This window comes from Leopardus geoffroyi, chromosome B3 (genome assembly GCF_018350155.1).
Source record: "Leopardus geoffroyi isolate Oge1 chromosome B3, O.geoffroyi_Oge1_pat1.0, whole genome shotgun sequence".
Lineage (NCBI taxonomy): Eukaryota > Metazoa > Chordata > Mammalia > Carnivora > Felidae > Leopardus > Leopardus geoffroyi.
In genome coordinates, this window is record NC_059337.1 from 146,435,945 (window position 1) to 146,458,114 (window position 22,170).

Consider the following 22,170-nt stretch of genomic DNA (forward strand, 5'->3'; position numbering starts at 1 on the left):
CCCCGCCGGGGTCACCGTGGACTCTGGACAGGGAGGTGCTCTCTCCCCCTTCGCCAGCCCACGCACCAGGACCTACACGTGTCCCGGCGGCCCGGCCACGCCCACAGGCTTGAATCCACGGGAGATGAGGCCGAGGACCCCAGGCGCCTGGCAGCCCTGCCCTGTTCCATTCCTTGCCGGGCAGCCGGCTCCTCGGCTGGGAGCTGGCGGCCACCGGGGGCCGCCCGCGCCCCTCGACCCCGGGGATCCCAGACGTGCTGTGAGGGGGTGAAGCGGCTGGGGATGTGGATTCCTTGCCCCGGAGGTCCTGCAGGGAGGGGGAGCCGGGGCGGGGGCGGCGGGGAGGAGGCTGGGTGCTCCCCACGCACACGTGGGCCAGCCCACACGCTCTGCCGCCCGCCACCCACCAGAACAAGCCACAAAGTTGAAAAGCAGTGTTTATTGAAGAATTTGGAGGGAAAGTCTCATAATAGTAAAAATAGTAAAGTTGAATGTAAAAAGCGCCCCCGTGCAGCGCGGAGTCCGGCCCGGAGGCACAGAGGGCGCGCTGAAGGCCCCTCCAGAGGGCGTGGGGCGCGTGGCGGGACAGTGAAGCTTCTCGACAGAAGAGTGCTACCTGGGGACACCGTTGAGGTGCCCCAAAGGGAAAAGAGGGCGGGAGGGAGGGGCTTTCTTGTCACTAGGATGAAAAAACCCCCAATGCACGTGATAGCGTATTACACAGCAACAGATCGCAACCTCGTTCTCAGCCTCCAGCCCCCGCCTGCCCCTGCCCCTGCCCCTGCCCCCGCCCCGGCCCCACTCAAGAGCCGCTCCCCGCCAGGACGCCGAGGGAACCGGGCCAGCGCGTCACCGCCGGGCACTTCTGGGGTCCCGGGGGCTGGGCCGAGACAGGTGGCAGCCAGGGACCGCTGGCTGGAGGGACGGAGGGGCCGGGGACAGAGCCCTCCCGGGCCCCCAATTGCACGTGGCTGCAGAAGTCCTCGACCCTTTCCTATGTGAGTCTAATTGTTCTGAAGGCCAAGGCCAGGTCTGGAGAGCTAGACGAAATAAATTAGAAAGACCCGCAGGACCCCTTCCCTCCCAGGCGGGCCGCCCCTCCCGCAGCACGAAGGCCTTCCCACCGCGCTCCGAGGCGGCTCCCCTCGGACACAACACGAACTAGGGATCGGATTGTCCGCGAGGCTTCCTCCCCGTCCCCTGCAGCCGGCGTCGGGAGTCCGCTGCTGGCCTCCTCAGGCCGTGCCGCTGGCGGAGTAGGAGAACTGTGGGAAGTGGGGCCTCCGCTCGCTGTCCTCGCCCTCCACGCTGTCGCCTGTGGGCGGGTGGGCGGCACGCTCAGACCCCAGTGCCGGGATCGCGGCCACCATGCGCTGGGGAAAAGGACCCTCTTGATGCCAGGAACAGGGACGGTGCCCTCCCGCGCCCATCGCCACCCTCCAGAGGGACCTGTCCGGTGAGCCCTGTGGGCCTGTCTGCCAGGGGTTTGAAGAGAAGGGAGGAAACAGACGTGGGGGTTGGCGGGGGGTGGGGCATCCCTCACCTTGGTCGGGGGGCGTGATGGTGATCATCTGGGCCGTGAACTCCTCATCAAAATACCTGGTGTCCGTCTCTGAGGTGACCTGGGGCTTGAAGGGCGGGCTGAGCTGCGGGGGGGCAAGGGGAGGGGAGGCAAGTTACAGACCCCGTTCTGCACTGCCCCCCAGGGGCCGCCCCCAGGAAGGGTTTCGTGTCTCCAGGCAGCGCGCGGCCGAGGACGGGGCTGCAGCAAGGAGCCACAGGGGAGGGCGGTGGCCCGGGCCCTGCAGGCCCGCCCCCCCCCAAGGGCAGGCCGGCCCTGTTCACAGCAGGCCCCGGCAGGTGGCCAGCTCTGCGGGACCCTGGTGCCCCCAGGTGGAAGGACACAAGTCCAGTTTCCTTCCCTTTTGTGGCTTGCTTCAGACGCGGGAAGGGGGTGAACGAGGACACCATGGAACACCGGTGGGCTCCCAGCCCCAGAGCCCCATCCCCAGGGGCCACACGCACCCCGTCCTGACCATGGCCAGGGGGCCCAGCTGCCAGCGGCCCCACTTTGATCGTTCCTGATAGAGGGACAATCCCAGCCCCCCCATCCCTGGAGCCCCCCTGGGCCAGCGGGTAGTATTCCCGCGCAGTGGTCCGGAGAGCCCACCGCAGCCCTGGGAGGGAACCCAGGGCGGAGCCAGGCAGCGCCACGTGCCCGTGCCAGCCCCAGCCAGGCGCCCCGGGGCACGCAGTGAACTTGACCTGCCCCCAAACCCAGAGGGCTCCCAGGGTCCTCCCTGCCCAACTTCCCACCAGGAGGTGAGGCCAGGCCTTCCTGCGCACGTCCCTGCTGGGGCCTCGCCCTTCAGCCTTCCCACCCGGCCTCACGTGCGCTCAAGGCCACAGTGCAGCTGGCTAAGTCAGGCTGCAGAGAGGCCTCCCCGTGACAGAGGACGCACAGGTAACCGTAGGGGGTGTGCATGTGGGAGGAGGGCCCTGCAGGCCAGCACCCCCCCCCCCCCAGGACACCAGGGCTGGCCCTCATGAGCTAGCAGGGTCTCTGCTCGAGGCAGGGCGTGTGGCCTGTGACGGGCCTACAGGGGAGAGTGCGATGGAAACCAGCGGGAAGTGTGTTCGGAGACAGGGCGCCCCGCACGCCCTAGCACGGCCTTCTTGAGCCTGCCGGGCCACCCCGCCGGCCTGGGCCAGGGCCCGGCGCTCCCAAGTCCCTGGGGGCGGGGGACAGAGGGATGTGTGCAGGAAGCAGTCGCCTGGCTCCCGGGAGACCTCCCATGTGCCAGACAGGCCTGTGTTTCCCCCCAGTCTGCACGCTCAGAGGGTGAGTAGGGCTCTCCCCGCAGCAGGACGAACTGAGGTCAGATAACTGGAGGCACTGGGAGAGCGAAGGCCAGCCTTTAGCGGCGGGGCTGGAAAAGGCCCGGTGCCCCCACCTGACGGGGCACCGCGTTCCAGGAGTCCGTGCACACGGCTCCTTCCAGGGGGCCAGGAGGGGGGCCCTGAACAGTGTTCAGGAGGAAATCCCGCGGTGCAGACCCCGCGAGCCTGGGGAGGGGGCGCGGGGATGGGGGGGCCGTGCGCCAGGCCCCCACACACCTTCTTCTCGTACACGTCCTGCCACACGATGCTGGCGAAAAAGCGGTGCTGCATGATCTCCTTGGCGTCCTCGGCGCCCCCTCCCAGCCTGCGGAGGAGACCGGTCAGTGCCTCACGCCGCCCGCTGGCACGGGGCCCCTCCTCCTGCTGGGTGAGGCTGGGATGCCCGACTGTACTGGACACTGGGGTCCCTGGGGGTCGGGGGACAGTACAGGAGGGTCGGCGTGATCCTGGGAGGGGTGGGGGGGGGGCACAGCGAGTGGGACGGCCTGGCCCCGGGGGGGTGGGGGATGGTGGGGGGTGGGGCAGCGCGGTCTCAAGGGAGCAGGGAGCTCGTGTGAGGGGGACAGCGCGATCCCTGGGGTGGGCTGGGGGGACGGTGCCAGCTGACGGCGCAGCCCCGGGGCGGCGGGGCCGGAGGAAGAGGGGGGTGCAGCACACCGGGTGGGGTCTTCCTGAGCACGTGTGGAGGCTGCGAGGTCCGGGCGCAGGTGCCCGTCCGGCCCCGGCCAGCCCCGGTCGAGGACGCTGCAGGTCAGCCACGTGGCCCGGGAGGCGCCCGGCTGCTCCTAGGGGAAGCAGGGGGGACGGGGCGGCTCGCCAGCACCCTGCCGGGCCGGGGCCAGGGGCTCACCTCTGCTTAGGGTCCTTCTTGAGCAGCCCCGACAGCAGGGACTTGGCCTCGGGGCTGAGCGTGCGCGGGAAGCGGAGCTCCTCCATGAGGATGAGCTCGAAGAGCTTCTCGTGGTCCTGATTATAGAAGGGCAGGCGGCCGCACAGCATCTCGTACATGACCACGCCCAGCCCCCACCAGTCGACCGCGCGGCCGTAGTCGTTGTCCTCCAGCACCTGGGGGGCGCAGGGCACAGGGTCACGGGCCGCCCAGCGGTCCCGGGTCACCGGGGTGCGGGGGGCGGGCGCGGCGGGTGCGCACCTCGGGGGCCAGGTACTCGGGCGTCCCACAGAAGGTCTTCATGGTGGCACCGTCCTTGATGCCCTCCTTGCACAGGCCGAAGTCGGTGATCTTGATGTGCCCGTCCTTGTCCAGCATGAGGTTCTCCAGCTGCGGGGTGGCCTCCGGGTCAGCGCCAGCCCTGCCCCCGCCGCGGCCCCGCCTGCTCGCGCCCACCCACCTTGAGGTCACGGTAGACCACGTTCTTCTCGGAGTGCAGGTAGTCCAGGGCGGACACGATCTCGGCGCCGTAGAAGCGTGCACGGTCCTCGGGGAAGACCCGCTCCCGGGACAAGTGGAAGAAGAGCTGGGGGACGAGGGCCGCAGTCAGGGTCCCAGAGCGAGACCGCCGTGCTCGGGGCCGGGGGCGGGGGGCACCGTCCACGGGGCAAGACCCCGACACACGGAGGAGGGGGGTGGGGGGGGTGCTGGGACTGGGGGGAGGCAGGGCACCGTCCGCGTGCCGGGGAAGGTGGCCCAAGGCCCACGGAAGGGCGGCCTACCTCGCCCCCGTTGGCATACTCCATGACGAAGCAGAGACGGTCGTGGGTCTGGAAGGAGTACTTCAGGGCCTACGGGGAAGGCACAGCTGGTACCGTGGCCCTGCGGGACCCCTGACGCCCACCGGCCGTGCTCGAAGAAGGCGCGGGCTCCGGGTCGGATCTCGGGCAGGGTAGGGGCCAGCAGGTTCCGGTGCACGTGTGGAGGCCTCCCTACAGGGCCGTGGAGCTCCCGGCCACAAACATGGGAAGCAGGACGGCGGCGGAGAGGCTCCTCCCCACCACCCTGGCACCCCCTTCCTGCCTTGCTTTATTATTATTATTTTTTTTTTCATGTTTTTTAATTTAGTTTTGAGACAGAGAGAGACAGAGCATGAGCAGGGGAGGGGCAGAGAGAGAGGGAGTCACAGAATGGGAAGCAGGCTCCAGGCTCCGAGCTGTCAGCACAGAGACCGATGCGGGGCTCGAACCCACAAACCGTGATATCATGATGACCTGAGCCAAAGTCAGATGCCAAACTGACTGAGCCACCCAGGCGCCCCTCCTGCCTTGCTTTAAAAGGAAAGGCCTGGAGGACCAAGTCTTCCCCACGACGGACAGACCCTGGGTCTCACCCAGCAGCCAGGGATGAGCCCCGTTCACAGGAAACACAGGCCAGGAGACCAGCCCCAGACCTTGTGCCACGAGGCCACCGTCCCCAACTCTCCAGGTCCCACGCCCTATCCCGTGGGGAGCCCGCAGGAGGGGAGCCAGTGTGCGTGGCCTGTGACAAGGGCATGCAGAGGGGGAGGGCAGGGCACGAAGCCTGGGGAAGAGGAAGAACGGCGAGCGAGACGAGGTTAAGACCCCCACAGGGGCGGGCCAGTCACGCCTCACAAGGAAACGTTTGAAGGAGCACGAACTGGAGGGAAGGGGCTTCTCTGCTTTGCCGCCGCTTGGGGTCAGGCAGCGCCTGGGCTGGGGACGCCGTGCTGGGCGGAGGGTGACCGGGCCTGGGGGGGTCCCCAGGAGAGCCCGAGTGGCGCCCGGCCCGGTCCCGACCCCCCAGGCGAGCGGCAGCCTGTCCGTCCACTGCAGTGCTGACCAGCTCGCCCACACCTTCCTGGGTGGCTTGTCCAGGAAACAGCTTCAAGCTCATTCTCGATGCTCTCTAAGAGCTTCCATACACCCCTCCTGGGCCAAGAACCTCCCCGGGGACAGAGACCCTCCTGACCGGAGCCTCAAAGGGGAAACAGCTGGAAGGTTGTGTGCAGGAGGGTTGGCCTGCAGGGGTGGGAGGGGCTGGTGCCTCCCGGGGCCTCAGGCAGAGCAGAGGGAAGACAGGGTCACCCACCCTGTTGTGCACAGCAGGGGCAGCAAACGGCACCTCCCCCCCACCCCTGCCCCCACGGGCCTGAATTCTGAAGCACAGAAGCCCGGGGTCTGTGGGGAGAAAGGTACGAGGGTCCCTGAGGCCGGGGGCGGGGGACTTCACGCAGACAGCGCGCGCCTCCGGGACTCACCGTCAGGAAAGGGTGCCGAGAGTTCTGGAGAACGCGGTTCTCTGTGAGCGTGTGGGCCACCTCATCCTGGAACACAGGGCCAGGTGAGCCACCCGCCCGCCACCCGCCCCCAGGCCACCCGGCCCTGCGCCCTACCTTGGCCACGATGACCTCCTTCTTGAGGATCTTCATGGCGTAGTAGCGGCCCGTGGCCTTCTCCTTCACCAGGATCACCTTCCCGAACGTGCCTTTCCCCAGCAGCTTCAGGTACTCGAACTCGTTCATGGTCTGCGGGGCGGCGGGCCGGTGCCCGGGGTCAGGGGCCGCCTGGGGGCCCGGGCCTCCGGGGGTCCTGCGTCCCTGCCCCTCACCGCCCCCCACTGTGCTGCCCGTGGTGGGCGGGGGGGGGGGCCTCACCACGCGGTGCTTGGGCTTGGCCAGGGACACCTCCATCTCCTCGGCCCCCGAGTTGTCGCTGGGCGAGCCCGACCGGAAGTCCATCATTTCCTCCTCCTGCCTCTTGAGCCCGTCGGCCACCGTCTGGATGGCGGTGGTCCACTCCTCCCTGCAGGGCGGCCGGGTGAGGCCCCGTACTCCAGGCCCAGATGCTGGGGGACACCGAGGCCTGGCCCCCCCGCAGGCTGGCGCGTCCACCCCACCAGGGGCCTGAGGAGGGCACGGGAGCGCTGGGGAGCAGGGCCCCCCCCCCCCGCCCCCGCGTGTCCGTCCCGCACCGCTCCTCGGGGGTCTCCACGTGGAAGGTGCGCTCGATGACCGTGGTCCACTGCAGGCAGCGGATGATGAAGGTGTTGGGCCTGGGCCGCTCCGTCTTCATCAGCTGACACTCTGGGGGCGGGGCTGACACGTGAGGGTCCCTCTGCACACCCCCGGCCCCACACAGCCCCCCTGCCCCCCCCCCCCCACCGGGTCCTGGGAAGTCCTGTCCCGTCCCCGCTCCATGCTCTGGCTTCCCCAACCACAAAACGGAGCCGGGACCCGGGACCCCTGTCCCAGCCTAGACGCCGCGCTCCGGCCGGGAGACGCGCCCCTGCAGGGCGGGCTGAGGCTGGGTCTCCTCAGCCCCGGGCCGTCTCCCCTGGCCATTTGGTCGCTGAGCCCATGCGGCGCGCCAGGACACCGCTCGACTGGACAGAGGGTGGGGAGTATGGGGGCCCCCGGGAGGGCAGGCAGCTGGCCTCCGAGCAGGAACCTCCCGCCATTTCCCAGCCATGACTGCCGGCCCCCTGTCCCTCCAAGCGGGGCCCACCCCAGGGCAGAGGCTGGTGCCGACTCACCCTTCAGGGGCCGCCTGTCCCGGCAGATGACCCTCCCTGGAGGCCGCTTGGACTGTACCCAGCCACCCGACACTGGCGACGCCCTACCACCACCCTCCAGAGGGAGCCCAGACGCACACCGGGAGCACCCACACACTGGGAGCGCACAGACCTACACCTGGGGCACGCGCACACCGGGAGCAGAGGGGCTGTGGGGATGCACCAAGCCCCCAGAGGGGTGGGAACCAGTAGGGGGTGCTGAGAAATCCCAGGCCATGCCAGCTCCGTCTGTGGGAGAGGAGACGGGTTTCGGGGCCTGTGAAGGGGCTTCTGACATCCCGGTGCCTGTGTCCCGGCAGCCTCGAGGGCCCCTGGTTGGGCTCAGCAGAGTGTAAGCAAGAGGTCAACCAGGGCCGGGTGCCAGGAGGGGCTCGGGGCCAGCCTCACGGGGCCGGTGGCCTGTGTTGACACAGGGGTGGGGGCTGGAAAATCCCATGGCGGTCTCGACCTCAGTGCTGACACCCACCCCCCCACTCGCCCATCGGAGACCACCGGTCTCCCCAGCCCTGGCACCCCTCCCCAAGGACGAGCCCCTGTCCCGTGCGGCTCTGCTCCTTGGCTGGCGCTCCAGCTGGACCGCGGCCCGGTTTCGAGGCCCCGGCACCTCCCGCTCTGCTCAGGCAGCCCTCTGGAGGGTGCCTACCTCCTGTGCGCCTCTGCAGAGACCCCCTCAATCCCCCCACGCTCCGCCTGTACGGAACATTCCTTGGGGCCCCTCACGCCCCTGCCAGCACGGTGGCAGCCAGGCCTCCTTCCTGAAGCCCCACCTGGCCCCAAACAAGGAGGCGCTGGGGGGAGCCCAGACACACTGCAGTAAGGTCCCCTGCATGGCCACCAGGCTGCAGGGGATGGCGGCGCCTGCCTCCCTGGTCTCCCTTCACCCCAGGGCCCCTACTCTCACAGCTGCTTTGTGGAGCCTGAGGATGGAGAGGCGGGACTCACCGGACCCAGGTTGTGGTAAAGGCCCCCTGGGAGACCCCCAGGCTGGAGGACGGAGAGGCAGCGACTGCCCGACAGAAGCCCTTGGGGTGGCGTGTGCTGGCCATGCCCCTTGTCCCTGCAGCACAGGGCCGGGCACCCTGGAGGGTGGGCAGGACAGCCAAGGTGCCAGGACCGCCCCCCCCCCCCCGCCATACCCACAGGCACGGAAGCCACGAGTCCCTCCCCATCAGCCTGTGCTTTCTCCTCCTGAGACCCCAGACCAGAACCTGCACCAGACGACGTGGGGCAGCCCCAGGCTCCCAGGCTGAATGAAGACAGAGCCGGCCAGAGACGGGGTGTATGAAGAAGCCCAGGGGAGGGGGGCAGACCCCTCGGTGGGCACTGCACTCAGTACCCCTGATGGCGACCCCAGAGGAACCCAGGAGGTCGGCCGGTTGATGAGCCCATCCCTCATTTCCCAGCCCCCCACCCGGCCTGGGTCCTGGGTCGGCCCCAAGGCAGAGCCAGGTTCCAGGGTGGAAACAGAGACCCCACAGGAAGGCCTGCCTGGCTCAGCAGCCCCTCTCCACGCCCGGGTCTCCCCCTCACAGGTGCGGGATGAGGCCGCGGCCACACGGTTCGAAGAGGTCCCAGTTCGTCCAGCTCTGCCAGACGCCGCGGCCGGCTGCGCTGTGCCTGCCGACCCCACCCCTGCTGAGGGTAGAAGGAAACCACTGCGGGGCCCAGGCCTCCGAGGGCTCTTCCTAGGGGTGACAGAGGCTCCCGGAAGCTAAGGGTCCCCACCCAGAGGCTCCGTGGAGAGACCCTGGTGAGCGCCAGCCGGCTGTCCCGGGCGGGGCTCTGTCCCCCAGAGCCAGAGTGCCCCGAACGGGCCTGGGGTCTCCAGCCTTGGGCCTCCGCACGAAGACCTCCCGGCAGCCAGAAGCATCCACTGACCAGTTCCCAAGGGGATGCAAAGCCAGCACCGCCCGGCCTGGCCCCACACGCAGAGGCCCAGGGGACCCGAGCCTGGGGGCTGCTGGGCACCGTCCCGCCCTCCCCGGTTCCACCCCAGGGTGGCCGCGGGCACACTCACGCGCCACAGAGAAGTTGTTGAGCGGGGACTCTCTCTGCTCCACGTCCTGTGGCCGCTCCTTGTAGCCGATGAAGGTGCCGTCGTTCTTGAGGAGGAAGTACCGGGGCCGCCAGGTCTTGATGTATTCCCCTGCGGACGTGTGCTCGGTGAGGGCCGAGGCCGCCGGGCCCCGTCCCCAGGCCCCCCGGGAGCCCCGTCCCCGTGGTAGGCTCGCAGCCGGCTGTGCCGGAACAGGTGCGCCCGGGACTCCGTGACTCGGGGACACGACCAAGAGCCGGCCCCCCGCGTCGGAAAGGGGACCTGGGCGTGGGGGGAAGGGGCGCGGCTAACGAGAGGCCGGCCCGACCCAGGGGGCCTTTCTGGAGGAGGCGCCGCCAGGCCAGGAGGTCCCCAGCACACACAGCTCCAGCCACCCACCAGCGCTTCAGGGCTAAGAGCTCCCCCCACCCGCTCGGTCCAGCCAGGTGTCGGCCACACCGTTACCGCCGTCACCACGGCAAGCGGACTGCCCGCCAGAGCCGGCCCCTCCCCGGCCCACGGGAAGGAGCCTGGCACCCAGCATTCGGGGGACAGCAAGTGGGACCAAGGGCCCTGATGCAGCACGGCCCCCGCAGCCCCTCACCGCCCACGTGACCACGTGCCCTGCCCAGGGGCCCAGAGCGCAGTCTTGGGCACCACGGGGAAGCCGGACCCAGGAGGCGTCCGTGCGGTCCGCAGGCCGAGACCCGCCACCCTCGACCGCGTCCCACCCGCGGGCCACCCAGGTGCTCGGGGAAGTTTCCCCCCAAGTCTTGCCACATCAGCCATAAGCGGGCAACCGCACTTAAGAGCCGAAGCAGATGTCCTCTGTGATATTCCAGCGACTGTCATTTTTCATTCTGACACCCAGAAAAAAGAGCGTTTCATTTACATTTTGCCGAGCAAGGAGTTTGAACGACGATAGAAAACTTACTAATCAGACAACGGCTTTGTCAGAAGGGCCACTAGGCAGCAGGTGGGGAGGGGGCTGGGGTCCCCAAGCTCTGGGCCCCAGGGGAGGGGGACGGGCCAAGGCCCCACCCAGGACCCGGCAGCTCCCAGTGTGCTCCTCCCCCATCCCCGCTGCCCAGCCGCCTCCGCCGGCCAGGGGCCTCTGGGCGTGACCCAGCCCTCACTCCCCTGCACACAGGGCGGGGGAGGGTCACCTCCAGGCCCGCCCCCTCCGGCAGGGCGAGGACCCCCCCCCCCCCCCCCCCCCCCCCCCGTGAGAGCCGGCGGCCCGCCCTCTGCCCCAACCACATCCGGTTCTGCAGAGCCCCCGCCCCGGGCCCGTGGAAGGCTGGGGTCGGCCCCCTTCGGACCCGCTGCTTCCGACCGCCCGGGGACCCCGCCCGCCCACGCGGCTCCACCGGGCCTCCCGCCGGGGCAGCGGGTGGGCACGAGCAGACGGGGCGCCGGGGGCTGTGCGCAGCCCCCCACCCGCGCCGTCCCGGGCCGCTCGCTCCCACCCGCCTGCGCGCCAGGCTGGAGCTGTCGGCCCCTGATGGAGTGTCGCTCATCCCGCCAGCTGCCGCTCCCCGGGACGCTAACTGAGCGGGGAGAGTGATGAGCGCCTCGCCCGCGCAGCCCCGAAAATCCATCTTGATTCACCAACTGCTGCCAGCCCCCACCGCGCCCGGCCCCGCACCCTGTGCACGCGGTCGGCACGTGCACACCTGCTCGGCAGCGCCCGCACGCCAGGCTGGGCCTCAGTTTCCCCACCGGGCCGCAGGATTCCCGGAACGGGGGTGCCACCGGAACTCGCCCCGGCCACCTGACCCTGCACCTGGTCCACTCCGGGCCCAGGAAGGTTCTACAATCCAGCACTGGGGCGCGGGGGGTGGGGGGGGGGGGCGCGGCAAGGGAGCGGCCCTGGCGGGGAAGAGGCTGAGGGACAGGCCCCCAGTCTGCATGAGCCCTGGGCAGGGGCCCAGGAGGACAGGCAGTGGGTCCGCCGGACCCTCCAGCAGCCCCCTGACCCAGGGCGCTGAAGGGGGGCCACGGTCAGCCCCCAGCTGCTCCCCTGCAGCGCCCCATGTGGCTGAGCCCTAGAGCCACAGGACACACGGGTGGGACGGGAGGGCCAGGGAAGGCGGCCCCACTCGGCCCCTCGCCTGGGCAGCCCGGCCCACAGAGCCCTTGGGGAGGCAGGGGAGGCTGGGGTCAAGGCTCTGAGACACATGGACCCTGACGCCTGCCGCGCGCAGCCAGGCCGTCACCTGGGGGCCAAGGCAGTGCTGACTTCGTCCTGGGCTGTGGCCTGCATCCAAGTGAGTTCAGCCCACACAGGATTCGGGCCAGACGACCGGCCCAGGCGGATGGGGGGCCGGAGTCCTGCTCACTCCCGAGGAGGCTGGGGTGACACAGGATGTAATGAAGGGGGAACACAGCCACCCCCGTCCTCAGCCACAGGACTAGGGCCACGGGGGCTGGGGTGGGGACAGACACTCGCCGGCCGCTGCTGGCGGTGGGAACCTAGGAGCCTTCACTCCGGGCACAGGCACGGGCGGGTGACGAACAGGGAGGCCTGAGTCTGCCCTTCAGGTCGCTGCTCCCTAAATGGGGGTCCCCACCACTGCCCCGGGGACAGATGCCTGCCCACAGCCAGGGTGACCTCCGGGAAGCCGTGCAGTGCACCGCTGGTCCCTGCCACTCACGGCCACGGCCCGGGTCTCCCGGAGGGGCTCCCCACCCACCCACCCCACTGCAGGCAGACACTTGACCAAGACCCACGTGGGGCGTCCTCACAGTCCCGGGGGCCAGCCTCAGGGTCCCCTCCGCACAGCTGGGCAGCCTGGCCATGAGGGCCCCCACCCCTGCAGCCAGGAAACAGGAGCCATGGCAAAATTGGGAGGCAGGGGGGACGGGCAGGGTTCTCTCAGAAGCCCAGCCCTGGGCTGGGGTGGGGGAGAGACCCACACTGGCCCTCAGAGACCCCGCCCCGCCTGCCACCAGAGAAGGGGACCCATGCTCCCCCCAGCCCTTCACTCGCAGCCGGTCCACCCCCAGGGAGGGCCCTAGGCGTCCTGGCTGGGGTGGTGGGGGGAGGGGGACACGCAGTCTCAGCCAGGCTCCCCCACCTCCTCCTGCGCCTCTAAGGGACCCTCAGCTCCTGGCACCGGCCGCCGTGGTGTCCCCGTGCGTCCTCCACTAGGAGGGCCCTTCTAATAGCCCTGCTCATCTTGGGGCCGGCTCATCTCCAGGAAGATGCCAGAAGATCCTGACCTCCTGCAGCCCAAGTCACCCCACCGGGGCCACACCGCCAGGAGCTGGGGACGAGGTGGGCAGAGGCTGAGGGCCTGTCCCCTCCGTGCCTCCCAGCCGTGGGTCCTGAGCCACGTCACGATCGGGGCGCCCCAGGCAGCGGACCTGGGGGCTGGGACCCACGCTGTGGGCACGCAGGGAGTCACGGCACAGCCTGGGCCTGGCGCCCCAGAGGGGCCCCCCTCCCCGCGCCGCCAGGCCCCGGCCCGCTCAGCCACCACGCCCGAGCCCCGCGAACCTTCCCTCCAAGCCTCCGGTTCTCGGGGAAACTGCCGGATAAACACTTTGCTGCGGGGGCGGCGGCGGCTGGCAGGGCGCCAGGCGGCACCGGGCTGCTTCTCCACAGCAAAGCGAGCCCCAGCAGGCCCGGGGAGCGGGCGCCAGCTGACAGCGGCGACCGTGCGGTCCCCTGCCGCCAGCACATCCATCGCAGGCCGACAGCTGCCGGGCGTCCATTTACCTTCTCCAGCACAGTGAGCAAACAGCCCTGCTGACGGCGGCCCATCCGTCGCCGCCCACCGGGAAGGGGGCAGGCAGCGGGCGGGCACCCGGCGTGGGTCATCTGGCGGGGGGAGCCGGCCTGCCAGGCCTCTGCCTGTGCACAAGCTGCGGTCCCTGCGTCCCCGTCCCACTAGCAGGATACTAGGCCACAGGCTGACCCTGAGGGTCCGGGAGCCCCCAGGAAGGAGCGCCAGGGCCGGGCGGTGTCAGACCCTCGCTCAGGCGGGGCCGTGGGGCACCGACCTGCTTCCTGAGACTGAGCCTTGCCCAGCATCCACGGGGTCCGGCCAGGGGCACGGCTGGATGAGAGGAGGCGTCCGCCCCCCGCCCAGCAGAGGGGTGACACATGGAGGGCAGACGCGCCCCCCCCCCCCCCCCCCCGCCAAGGCCCCTGAGCTTCGCTGGGCCCTCCCCCACGATCCCACCCAGCCCTCCCAGAAGGCCCACCTGGCAGGCAGGGAGGGCAGGGAGTGATGTGCCCGCTAGCTCCCAGGGCACCCGAGGCCCGAGGAAGGGACTCTCAAGGTCACAGACGGTGAGCGGAGACCCCGGTCCTGCGGCCCAGGCTAGGCTCCCTCCGTGACACCTGCCGACCTCCCCACAGGTCTCTGGTTCTGCCATCAAGCAGGCAGGTCCCAAAGTCACGGCCCAGTGCACACAGGTCGACTCAGAACACGGGGACGGGGGGCGCCTGGGTGGCTCAGTCGGTTGAGCGGCCGACTTCGGCTCAGGTCACGATCTCGCGGTCCGTGAGTTCGAGCCCCGCGTCGGGCTCTGTGCTGACCGCTCAGAGCCTGGAGCCTGTTTCCGATTCTGTGTCTCCCTCTCTCTCTCTGCCCCTCCCCTGTTCATGCTCTGTCTCTCTCTGTCTCAAAAATAAATAAACTTTAAAAAAAATTAAAAAAAAAAAAGAACATGGGGACGGTGCCGGGGGCTGCTCGGGCCCTGCCTGCCGCATCAGGACAGCGCCCGGGACGGCGCCCCTCACCGACCAGCACGTCCCACCCCACCCCAGGTGCAGCTGCCTGCCGACCATCTCAGCCCAGACGTCATCGTCCTTGCAAACCCCACCTCCTCCTTGGGCACCGAGCACCCCCCCCCCCACCCCACGCAGGCCAGAGGGGCTGCCCCTTAGTCCCAGCTCCCCCTGGGACGTCTCCACGTGGCTTAGTCCCCACGACCCCTGCCCTGGTCCAGGGGCCCCCTGCCCACACCCACTGTCTCATTTCTGGTCTCCTGCCCCAGGCAGCCCAGAGACCCTGGCCCAGAGACCCCTGGGTGCTTATTCAGCGCCCCCAGATAAGGCCACAGCCCCACTGCCCAGGCGCCATCTGCATGGCCCTGCTCACTCCTGGCTCCAGCCTGGGGCCGCGTGGGCCTCCCCCCGCCTATTCTCAGTCTCCCTCCACAAGCCGGCGGCTGGTCACCTGCCTCACCTGCCCGCTCCGTCCGATGTGCGCCTGGCCTCACCACAGTGGGGTTCGGGGAGGCTGGGCTTCGGAGACCCAGTTGGGTGAGGGTGAGGGGGCAGCCACAGCCCCACCTCCACGAACAAGCATCCCAGGGGGCTGGACGGTCCAGGGGGCAGCCCCCCACCCATCAGTCCACCAGCTTCACTCCTATCTGCTGGCACCTTGGGTCACAGGCCTGGGGAGAGAGGCCTGCGGTCTTGGGGCCCACCTAGGGATCTGTGGACCCGAATCCAGCGCCCAGAGATCTAGGTCAAGCACCCGGGGTTACCAGAAGGAACCCCTCCCAAACCCGGCCGTCGACTGCAACACCCCCGAGATACGGGTCTAGTATTTCTTATGGTTAAAGAAACACACCTGAAGGCAGGAGAGAGGAGGCGAGGGCTCGGCCAGGCAGGGCTCCCAGGTCTGGCCCGTGGCTCACCCGACCGGCCCACCCCAGCCTGGAACCCCAGGAACCTCTGCCGGCCTGTCCGGGGCCAGATCTGGCCGGGGGGCCTGCCCGGGGGGCCGCCAAGCAGGGACCGGGCACGTCGAGTGGGCAGGAACAGTGGGCATGTGCCCACCGTGGGGTGGCCCTGGGGAGCAGGCACAGAGCCACAGCCACGGGCTCCAGTTACGGGAGGGCCCGCGGGGAGGGCGCTGGCCCCGAGCCCAGCTGGGTGTGCCTGGGCAGGAGGGACGCCAGCGGTGGCCGGGCCAGCTCCCACCCCGCGCCAGCCCACAGCACTTCTAGGAACCCGGCCTGATGCAACCGAGCCTGGCCTCTGCGGAGAGCCGCTGGCCGGTGGGGGTCTGGGCAGGGGGCTCGGGACCCTCTCCCCTGCACAACGTGCTACCCAGGGCCGGCTGGAGGGAGCAGAGCCTACCCTGTGGCCCCTCACCCCTCCCCGGCTCGTGACTCCCACCTCCCCCGCCCCTGCCCGGCGCCTGGCTCACCATGGGACAGCCACCCGCTGGGGCCACCAGCAAGGGCCAAGGGACCCAGGGCCAGGAGGGCAGTGACCCCTCACCCCCCCACGCATCGCCCCAGCTTCCTCTTCTGCTGTTTGTTCTACAGGGAGAACCCAACACGCTCACAAAACAGGAAACAGCCCCACCGATGGCGGCCACGGCCACGGCCACACGCCAGGCCCAGCGGCCCTGGAGCACACCTCGGGGCCCTCCCTCCTAGGCACCTGCCCTCGCCCCCAGGCCCGGCCACACCGCCCTGACCTGTCCCAGGGGCAGTTCCGGACCCTCACAGACGCAAGGCATTGCGCGGTCGGCCTCGCGGACCAAGGGGCTGCTGGGACGGAAGCCATAGCCACATCGGTGCGACCTGTACAGGAACTGGGGCCGCCCTTCACCTGACGGCCAGGGAAACTGAGGCCCGGGAGGCCCAGGGCAGCCCTGCCCTCTAGCCCGAGGCACAGCGTAAGGGGAGCGACACCCACCGTTGGCGGTCCTGCTGAGCCCCTCGCCCTGGTGGCACCCGTGCACAGGCAACGGTACGGGGCCTTCACGGGAAACCCCACAGGTCTGTGCTCAGAAGTGCGTTCAGCAGGCCCACAGGCCGGTCCCCTGGTGTCTGCCTAGCAAAGCCGCTGCCTCCTTCAAAGAGGAGCCCCCCAGGGGCACCCCAGGACCAGCGATGGGGTAGGGGACTGTGTCAGCGAGGGGAAACCATGGTCTCCTCATCAGAGCCACACGTGAGACACGGGGAACGGCCGTGGCCACGGCGGGAGACGGGACCTCGTCGCCACCGAGGGAGAGGAGGTGGGAGAAACCACCGGCCCAGGAGCCCACCTCCACCAGGACGCCTCGGACCACCTCGGCCTGGAACCAGGGCCGGATCCCTGCTGGGAAAGGGCTCAGGGCTGGGGCACAGCAGGGCGGGAGACAGGCAGGGACCAGACCTGCTAAGCTCGGCGAACTCGGGGCCCCGGCCGGCACCATTCCTGGCGGCGAGAGGGCAGAGAGACACGACCGCGCCCCGTGCGCTCGGCACATGTGCTCGCAGACCTCAGGGCCGGCTCTCCTCATCCCACCCCTCCACCCCCGGGGGCCAGGCTGTGCTCCGCTGAGGACTGCCGAGCACGCTTCTGGGCCAGACCCTCCCGGCCAGGAGCCGGCCTGCGTGAGCAGAAGGGTCCCCAGGGCCGCCCGCCCCGGCCCAGAGCCCCCTCCTGCCTCCGTGGCCCAGCTCCTCGCTGCCTTCCTCCCCTCTCCTGGTCCAGCTGGCCTGCCTGTGGGTCAGGGACACCCAGGAAAACAACCACAAGCCTGGCCGGGTAGACAGAGCCCACAGCTTGGGCTCCAAGAGTGAGGCCACCGGGCAGGGATGTCCCAAAACAGCTGCACAGACAGGCCGTGGCCTCAGCACAGAGCGGTCTGAAGATAAAACCAGAGGCCACAGGCCAAGCTCAGCCAGACCTACATCCTGGAGCAGGCCTCGTTTTCAAAAATCGTCAGCCTTTAAGAATCAAGACAGCGCACAAGTTTTTGAGCAGTGCTGAGCCCAGCTCCAGCCATCAGCGCCGGGGGCTCGCGGGCTCAGCTGCCCACTGCTTGGGGGCTCCACCTAGAGCTGGGGTGTCTGCTTATCACTCGGGCTGCCCGCGTGTCCAGATGTCCAGCTCTCGGTCGGGAAGCCACCCGTTTCTGGGGCCGCCCGTCTGCCCACCATCCCTGCCGGCCCAGCCTGCCTCCCAGCCACCCTCTGAGCCGTCAGAAGCTTGAACTCAGTCTCCCGGGGACGGGCTCCCCACCGGACACACTGGGACCCTGAGGCCTGGAGGGCTCGCCTGGACCCCAGAACAGGTCAGCGCAGGGCTGGAACTCAAACCCGGGCATCCCCACGCAGGCTGGACTCCCCACTGTCCTCCGTGGCTTCTCTACCCAGAGTACACAGTATCAGGACACCCAGGAAACAGCCCAGAGGTCACTCCCCCCAGCAGGATGCCCACCTCCCGGAGGGAGCACGGACCCTCTCTCCCAGTGAGGCTGCTGAGGCTGGCCGTGCCCAGACTGGGGGCCCCCTAGAGTTCACCAGGCCATTCCCTGCCACCGTTCCCGTCACATACGTGAGAAACCGAGTGCCGAAGAGCTCAACAGATCTGTCCTTGGAGAGGGACACAGCGACAAAGCAGCCGGGTCAGATCCAAACCCAGCCTTCTGGACGGCCACCCTCCCCCCACCCCAGCCCGATACCCCAGCCTCCTGCCCCTTCAGAAGGCACGTGCCCTGAGGGGGCAACCTGAAATTCACCCAGGGGTCAGAGAGGCGCCCCTGCTCCAGCCCGGCTGGGGGACGTCCCAGCAACTGGGCCAGGAGCATCTTAATCTAACAGTCAGTCAACAACTGTTTGCTGCTGGTTCAGGTAGGGGACCGTGTTCCCGTGCTGCGGCCAGGCGCGGAGGAAAGAAAGGCCCGGGGCCGGTGAAGGGTGAAGGACAGGGCTGTCAGGTGAGGCAGACGGAGCCCGGCCTGGTGACAGGGCTCCAGGCACGGGACACAGGGAGCAGGCCGGGGATGGCAGCAGGTGAGCGCTGGGGGCGGGGATGGAGAAGGCAGGTGCGTGCGGGGGGTTCTTGGGAGAAGCCAGGCGGAAGAGCTCCCCACGGACCACGGGGCCCGGGGGCCTCCTCGCCTCCATCTCGAGGCCCAGTGTGCCGTCCTCCCCACAGCCACCAAAGCCAGCCCTGACAGCACACGGCTGACCACATCCTGGACCCTGTGCTTCGAGCCCCTCCGCAGCCCCTGACCCCCGTTCTCTGCCGCTCCAGGCCCCGCTGCTTCCCAGCCTGCTCTCCTGGGGGCTCCCGCGCATCCCACGAAACCCAGCCTGCAGCCGGTCACCTTAGCATACCTCCCCGTCCGCTCCCCGTGTCCGAGGCTCCCCCTCCCAACAGCCTATGGGATCCTGGGGTGGGGAGGGGGAACCCTCACGCCATCGGCCGGAGGGCACCCGTGAGGGCAGGCTAACCAGCTAGCGGGGATCACCAAAGCCTTGGGAAGGAACAAGTCTAGAGGAAAAGGAAGGGGGCGGCTGCTAATCCCCACCCTGGGGCAGGAGGGAGCGACTCCCCAGGGGACACCTAAACATGAAGCCTGTCCACACCCCACTCCCCACCCCCGAGTCACAGAGGGCTGCGGGGCAGGGGGCTGCGGGCGAGGGGCCAAGGCCACATGTCCTGTCACACCAGGACCCGCCAAGCCCCTCCCTGGGCGCAGGGCCCTGAGCCCGCGGACAGCAGAGGCTGGACGGGCGCTGGGCTCCGACGGCTCACAGGTCCAGCACAAACACACCGGGGCCGGGCCCCTGGTTGGTGCGGAGCCCCCCACCCCCACACCACCCCACAGCCCAGGCCTGAGGCGGGCACTGGGCCAGGCCAAGTAACACTGCCCTGCCCTCAGGAGCCCTCGGGCAGCGCCCCGGGCCGCCAGCGAGCCAGGCCTTGGACGGGCCCCAGTGTCCTCACTGCCTTCCAGGAAAGCGAGGAGGGAGGCGGCGGGGCCTCGCCCGCCTGAGGGACCCGGCCAGGCAGCCACCGTGCTGGCCGGCCCACACGGGCTCCACGCCACCCGAGGGACCCCTGCCCCAGGCCCAGCCCCCAAGGGCACTGACCTCTCTTGTGCAGCCAACCCTCCTTCACGATGGCCACGTCGTTCATGGTGCCCTGTTCCGGTAGGGCCGGGCCAGCCGGGGCGCTGCTCACCGTCCCCTCTCAGCAGGGTCTCCCCGAGCCCAGCCAGTGCACCCAGCTTCTGGAAGAGTCAAACGGAAGCGTGTGAGGTTGTGTCCGGCCCGGGCCCACTCCTCCAACCCCACAGTGAGGCCAGGGAGCCCGCCGCACCTAGGGTCCCAGTCGGGGCCCACCCTCCCGTGTGGCCTGCCCCCCCTCATGGCCTTCTGAGCCACTGCCGCATCCCCCCCCCCCACCGCCCCGGCGCATGGTTCTGCCACGACCCCAGACAGGCGCCCGGTCCCCTGGGGCCGGGCCTCCCCTCCGCCTGGGCTTCAATCCCCCTGGTACCTGAGCCCAGGCCCTCGGGGCTTGATGCCCCGGCCTCACCCCGGCCCCCAAAAGGCACTCCTGGCATATTCCAGCCTCCCTAAGCTGCCAACCCAGCAGAGGCCACTTCCTCCAGGCAGGTCCTCTGACTGCTCTGCTCTAAGCTGCTTGGCCTCCCCAAGCCCCTGGCGAAGGCGCCCCTGTTCCCACCCATAGGGCCCCGGGCTCCTCCTTCTTGCCCCAGCCTAGGAGAGAAAAGAAATTCAAGTGTGAAGAAAGTAGGGCCAGGAGACCAGGCGGCTGGCGCAAATGAGAACCCAGAGCCCTCCGAGGCGACATAAGAAAAACCTCCCCTCAAGAAACCCCAGGCCCTCCTAAACCACAGCACCCCTGCTGGTCTGAATCTGGTTCATTCATTCGGCCAACATGTACTAGGCATTCCTGGTTTTGCCAGGCTCGGCGCTGGGGACAAAGAGAGGTTCAGATGGGTCCTGTCTGTGAGAAGCACCCAGTCCAGGGTGGTTACAGACCCATAATTACAGCATTCAGGAGGTAACAGACGGGGGTGCCTGCACAAACGCAGAGGCCCTGGCACCCGCAGTGGCCACCAGCAGCCTTCTCTTGGACACACTTCGGCCACTGAACCCAAGCGACCATCCCCATCACTCCCGGCTGGACGAGCTCCTAGGCATCCCTCAAAACCCAGCTCACACATCATTCTGAGCATCCTGGGAAAGAGCAGTCTTCCCATGAGCAGGCCTGGGCTAGCCCTCCAGAGGGCAGGCCCAGAGACACTCCTCTCTGGGACCCCCAGGCCAGGAAGGCCCCTGAGGACCTCTGGAATGGAGCCCAGCATGGGTTCACCTACAGCTGCATAGACATTCTCCCTCGACCTTACTGGCCTCCTGAGGCAGGGGACTGGGACCCAGAGAAGGTTGCCTGGCACTGACAGTCTCAGGCTAAATTTAGAAGAAGTGGGAGACCCCCCCTGCCTGCATCTAATGCCAGGCCAGGGAAGACCCAACGAGTGCCCAACGTGTGCAACAGGGCACCGGCAGCGACAGGAAGCAAGACTGAAGATACCTCCAAGGACAGGGTTCTGAGCCCCTGCACAGCACTCCTGATGGTGGGGGGGGGGGGGGACCCCTCTGGTGACACAAGTGGGTGTGGCCTGGAGGCAGAGGGCTGGACCCAAAGACCTCTGGATGTCCCCCGCCCCCACCCTGGCCTAATCGGGGCCTGCTGCTGACAGAGTCAGACAGCTGTCGAGCCCCGTGTGTAAAAATATATCTGTGCACACACAGGGGCTGTGCATCTGCACGGAAACGTACACACCAAGCCGGGGCCTGCGCTGTCTCCGGGTGCAGGGCCGTTTCCCACCGGGCCGTGAGCGCCTTTGCCTTTACCGTAAAAGTGTGTCACTGCTGGTATTATTTAAGTCACAACTAACCAAAACATTGCCGTGCTCTTAAAGGGCCCCCTCCCTCTCTCTCCAAACACCGACCGATCTATGAACTGCACGTTCAGTTGGGGGAGGCAGAACCAAGCCCCACGGGTGCACCCCGCCCTGCACTCGGCCAGGGGCTCAGCGCAGTCAAGGCTAGCGGGGAGCCGGGCTGCGGGGCCCTGTGGTGACCTGCCCACCAAGTCGGTCCTCAGGAACCCGGCCTGCTCACAGACCACTTCACCAGCTACCCCACCTTCCCCCAGTCTGGGAGCCCAGCCCCAGGCGCCCACCGGGGCCCCGGCCAGGGAGGGTGGGCAGCACCTCCAAAGCCCACCCAGGTCAGAAAGCAGTTGCGGGGCCCAGGAGGGCCGGGCCCGGGCACCTCGCCATCGCGTACAACTTTTCGTCTCGGGGCAAACGAGGTCTCCTTCCCAAGGCCCACCCACAAACTTGAACGAGGGCTGGAGCGAGCCTTTCCGAGCGGTCCCTGAGGACCTCCTGGGCACCGCGGCCGGCCGGCCCGCCTCGCCTCCCCTCCCCGCGTGCCGGCCCCGGCCCCGTCCGCTTCCCCAAGGTCATGAGGGAGGCCGGGGCCGCGGCCCGCACCCCTGCCGCCGCCGCCGCCGCCGCCGCCGCCGGCCGGGCCCGCGCCCTCCCCGCCCAGGCCGCGCTCGGCCACTTCCTGCTCCGCTCCTCCACCCCGGCCGCGCGCGGCCCGCGCCCCGGGCCCCGCCGGCCGGGAACAAAGCGCCGGGCCGCGGGAGGAAATCCGGGCCCCGGCGGCGGGCGGCGCGCGCGGGGCGGGGGGCGGGGGGACTCACCGGGCGCCGCGTCCGGGCCGAGCGCGGGCCTAGCCGGGCCGCGGCCTCCGGCGCCCGCCGCTCGGCATCCCCGCGCGCGCGCCGGGCGGGGCCGGGCTGGAGGCGGCGGCGGGCGGGCGCTGCTGGGCGGGCCTCGTGCGCCGCCGGGCCCGGAGCTCGTGGCGGCCGCCGGCTCGCGTCCTCCGGCTGCGCTGCTGCGCTGGCTGCGCTGGGCCGGCCGCCCGCCCGCCCGCCGCGCTCGGTCCCGCCGCC

At 69.3% G+C, this 22,170-nt stretch overlaps 1 protein-coding gene across 2 annotated transcripts; it reads right to left on the reverse strand.

Annotated features, from left to right (window-relative positions):
- Positions 1-424: 424 nt before the first annotated feature.
- On the reverse strand, positions 425-22,170 carry AKT1 (AKT serine/threonine kinase 1). 2 transcript variants are annotated; one of them, XM_045452167.1, is made up of 14 exons: positions 21,919-22,167; positions 19,263-19,402; positions 9,402-9,530; positions 6,785-6,896; positions 6,468-6,615; positions 6,207-6,338; positions 6,072-6,137; positions 4,573-4,641; positions 4,251-4,376; positions 4,052-4,180; positions 3,752-3,966; positions 3,118-3,205; positions 1,544-1,646; positions 425-1,315 (listed from the first exon to the last, which is right to left on the reverse strand). In XM_045452167.1, the coding sequence occupies exons 2-14, from the start codon at positions 19,306-19,308 to the stop codon at positions 1,236-1,238; spliced, it is 1,443 nt and encodes a 480-aa protein (XP_045308123.1). In that variant the 5' UTR covers positions 19,309-19,402; positions 21,919-22,167; the 3' UTR covers positions 425-1,235. The 2 variants fall into 2 exon arrangements, with proteins under 2 accessions (XP_045308123.1, XP_045308124.1); XM_045452168.1 differs by lacking the exons at positions 425-1,315; positions 3,118-3,205 and having other exon boundaries at positions 1,564-1,646; positions 21,919-22,170.